This window comes from Lotus japonicus, chromosome 1 (genome assembly GCF_012489685.1).
Source record: "Lotus japonicus ecotype B-129 chromosome 1, LjGifu_v1.2".
NCBI classification, from domain to species: Eukaryota; Viridiplantae; Streptophyta; class Magnoliopsida; order Fabales; family Fabaceae; genus Lotus; species Lotus japonicus.
The window spans coordinates 127,895,291-127,899,833 of NC_080041.1; the positions used below are offsets into that span (position 1 = coordinate 127,895,291).

Genomic DNA, 4,543 nt, shown 5'->3' on the forward strand with positions numbered 1-4,543 from the left:
AGTCTTTATAAATATCACTTTTTTTTTGTACATCGGAAAGATAAATTGCACCCGCCAGGAAACCCAACCCATATATCCCCCAACTCTTACCACATGAGCTATCCTACTGGGACAGATTGATTGGTTGATTATGTTTTTTTTTTAATTATTCAAATAATTAAGTTAGTCTTTTCATTAACACTAATCATAAATGTTTTCCGATGGAAAAAAAACACTAATCATAAATAGACAGATGATAATACATTTTCAAATTAATACAATCAGTAGAATTTTAATAGTCCACAAAGATCAATATGTTCAAGCCAGAAATACCCACGTTTAGTAGGGTAGCTCTCTGCCTCTCTCGAGATTTTTCCAATACTCAAGATTCGAACAAAAGACTTTAACTAAGAGTAATCAAGCATACATTGGTGATTACTGTATTTAGTTGATTAGTTCCCTCCCTTGACAAAATCCGAGCGGATCATGTGAAGCAAAAAATAGATACAAACTTCAAACAAGATTCTGATCATTTTTACCGTCTTAGCAATTGAAAGATAGTTCCTAATGTCAACCAAAAGAACAGATAATAAATACGTATAAATATTCAAGAAAATTATACATGGTCCATGTCAGGCATGCTAGTATGCTACAACAATACCCATGCGGGGGGGGGGGGGGGGGGGCAAGCGCCAAGTAATGGGGAAATGGAGAATGGGCATAATGATCAACCAGGAAAATCCGCCAAATGAGTCTTTAAATTGTGGCTACTAATAGGTTTTTGTTTTGGGGGCCTTCTTCTTGGGTTGTCTTCTAGGAATGGAATTTTTCATCCCAATAAAAAATAACAAGGCCCCTGAGAGAGCCATATGCTGCAAGGAGTAATAACATTTGATAAACAATTGTAGCAATACATGAAGATGAAGTAACATTGTGATGACTGCTAGAATTGGAGGCATTCAACATGAAAATAAATAATAAAAAGAAAAAAGGGAACCCACTGCACTGACCTGTGTAAATTTGATGAATAGTTGAGTAAACTCTTTGTCATCAGCATCATAATTGTAGAAATCATACAACATCGGAGTAGCAATCATCTGATGCAAAAGCTTCATGGAGAAAAAAGACACAGCTTAAAAACTGAGCACTTGAGATGAGATGAGAGACACTTGATTTCATAAAGAAACTACAAACCAGAAGGAAAGCTCCGAAAGAGCTGCCAAGTATGAAAAGAAGTCCTCCAATGCCCTTGAGAGCAATAGCACCAGCAACTATATATTTCATCTGTTCACGACATCAATGATATAAATAAGCATTGTAATATGCATGCAAAATAGAGTATTTTATCGATGGCATGCTGATAAAAGGATGCATTATATGCATAACATTCATGATCATAAAATAAAATTCAATTCTTTTCCAACATGCCCTCTCATAACTCTCCTTGCGTCTTCCACTCTTCCCCTCCTGCCTCCTCCACATATTTCATTTTTCAGAACAGTTATACGGTTTTCTTATCAAAACTATGCCTTTGTTTACTTGATAAACAAGTCATATCCAACACAAACATATATTGCCTTCTGAGAACCCGAAATTGAGTATAGGCAAGCAGCCAAGAAAACATTAGGCTCAAGGCCAAAATGACAAGTCTATATAAGTTACAAACTTTGTCCACACTACATGAGAGTCTTATTTAAACATGTGCAGTGACAACTGCAAAGGCCTTACTAAATACCATGGACGATTTTTAATCTACCATTAATCAGACATCAACCACACTACAGAAAAATGCATGAACAGTATTAACTATTAACTTTACAAGGGGTCTCAATTCCATGCCACACTCCTGTTTTAATTTAACAAACCAGTCCCCATTCCTCTGTTTCTAGTTCTACCCAGGACATTTATATTTTTTCTTCTAATTTAATTATGCTTTCCTTAGATAATTGATAGTGAGAAGAGAGACTAACATCAATTCCTGGAAGCTGAAAGCTGACATGAGAATGTACTTGATGTATAAGGGCATCAAACTTTGGCTTGATTGATTTTGCTGCAGGTCCCCCATCAACCCCATATTGATTAAATCTGTATCAGTATAAAAAGAGAGTAAGAAAAAATAAAAGCCTTAAAACCAATTAACAATAGTGTATCCAGGATTAAAATATCAAATGGAAAGATTTTTTAGCTTCTAATCCCTGATTACATGTAAACATGAGGACCACCATAAACTTTTAAAAAATATGATGAATAAGCCTTTTAATTCAGGTTCATATTGAATGCAAGTTATCCAACTTAATTAGCAAACAGCAAGGTATAGAAAAGAAAGGGGGCAAAATATTCACAAGATTCTGCTTCAATCAGAAGGCAAAATTCCACTAGCAATAGCAATCAGAAATGCAGCATGTAATAGAGATGTAAACTTGTCTCCCTCAATCTATTCTACCCCTTAATCCCAAAACAAAAGCACAAAATTGGTCTCCATTAGAACCATAGCTTGGTACAAGATAAATCTCATCAGGGTCCCCCAGCACTTTACAGGAACAGGTTAGGCCATTAGGGTCAAGGGTTATGGCTTATGACTACTGAAGACCAATTGTATACCCCCACCACACCCAAGAAATAGTCATTTTCAGTTCAATTTCTTATCACACTCAACATCTCCTTAAGGGTCAGTTCGTTACACATATTCAGCAGCTGATAATCAACTAATGTTGAAAACTTTGTACCGATTAATTTCCCAATTTCACAAAAATACACTATAAACAAAATTAAAAAAAGACAATTATGAATTACCCTCTATAATACATCACACCTCACAATTTACTTGACAACCAACCACAATTACTTGGCATCAGCTCAATTATTCATCGACAAAATCATAGTGAAGCAAACTACACCTCACACCAACTCGCCAAGTGCAAACAATAACCCAAGGGAGAATAATTAAAGAGTTAAACTGATATAAGCCAGTTAATTACTCGTGTTAATGACAATTTGCAGTAAATTAAAACGAATTTATAACAACAGCAACAGTAATCAAAGACAGCAAGAACCGATGAAATAAATGCATTCATAAAATCAATCTGATACTGTAACATGTAAGAGAATCAAACAAAAACACAGATCTGCTGAGATTTTATGCTCAGATATGGAGTTACAGCATTGAACGAAGCAGATCCAACCAGAGCAAAAAATTCAGTAGAAGAAAATTGGAATGAGAAAAATCGCCAAAATTCATGATGAAAACGCCATAAAAATTAACAGGGAAAAAAAAACACAGAGCAGAGAAAAGGAACAGTGGAGAATTGGGACTAACTCTTGGTACGCGGCGAGGATGAAGACGGAGGCGAAGAGGACTCTGCCGAGGAAAGATTCGACGGCCATGGTGATTGTAGAGAGAGAAAGCTAGAGAGAGAAAGCTAGAGAGAGCGGAGAATTTTGGTGAGGTTTTACTTTTCGCGAAGCCAAAATTGAAAACGAGAGCGTGGGGAAGGGTAGCATAGTCTTTTTGCGAACTATCAAAAGGGTAAAACGGTCTCTACGAAGGCAACTGTGAATGGGCTTGTTTAGCCCAATGGGCCAATTGTTATTTTGAAGGTTTGCAAATCGAGTTTTCAGTTGGGACCAAGGTTTGGCAAAAAATATAAACATCATTTTAATGGTTTAATAAAAAAATAAATATGGTTTTTTATAATTACTAACGGTTTTTGACCGCCACTAAAATCAAACTTGCTTACAAATACATTGACTAATTTGACCATTAACCCTAAAAATTATTTTGATGGTTAAGATCTCTTTAACTCTCTCACCCTCTGTGAACCAAACATAAAGTTAAAGGACTATATTTATATGATAGATTGATAGGTCGTTTTTTTTTTATGAAAACCTATATGATAGGTCTTTCATTCTCATGATTGTCATCAATGCCAATTTTCCATTAAAATTGTCGTGTATTAAAGACAACTATCTAAGTAGCCTTACGTATTTATGTCCCCTTAGTTAATTAAATAAGTAGATAAGTACTGTCAAGTTAGGCAAACAACTAGGCATATCTCAAGGGAATTGGGTTTGGGGCCTCCCCTATGGGGCTGCGCGCCCCACCCTTTTTTTTTAAACCCAAAAGTGCCCTACGGAAAGGTACTTTCCGTATTCAATTTAACTGAATACGGAAAGGTACTTTCCGTATTATATTTTGATGACTACGGAAAGGTATTTTCCGTATTTAACTCTGACAGGATTCCCCCTTTTCCACCATTACTCCTCCCTCCACCAACCCCTTCACCATTACTCCTCCCTCACCAACCCCTCACCAGCCCCCCTGAACCTCCTCAATGCCTCCAGACCACCCTCTCTCTCACCCTCTCCTACCTCACTTTCATTCCCAAGCTCTCCACCACCATCCACTCCTTCATTTCCCAAGCTCTCCACCACTATCAACAAGTGTTGTAGTAGAGGTAAGTCTATGTGTTTATTTGTTGTTATTTTGTAGGTTTAAGTAGTGGAAGTAGTTAGATTAAGTAGTTTAAGTAGTTAGATTAAGTAGTTTAAGTAGTTAGAAGGATGG

General features: G+C 36.5%; 1 protein-coding gene across 1 annotated transcript; it reads right to left on the bottom strand.

The window, feature by feature from the left end:
- Positions 1-491: 491 nt before the first annotated feature.
- On the bottom strand, positions 492-3,454 carry LOC130730546 (uncharacterized). The gene is made up of 5 exons (XM_057582585.1): positions 3,296-3,454; positions 1,950-2,064; positions 1,174-1,263; positions 990-1,088; positions 492-851 (listed from the first exon to the last, which is right to left on the bottom strand). Exons 1-5 carry the CDS (start codon positions 3,361-3,363, stop codon positions 750-752), a joined length of 474 nt encoding a protein of 157 aa, XP_057438568.1. The 5' UTR covers positions 3,364-3,454; the 3' UTR covers positions 492-749.
- Positions 3,455-4,543: the final 1,089 nt, after the last annotated feature.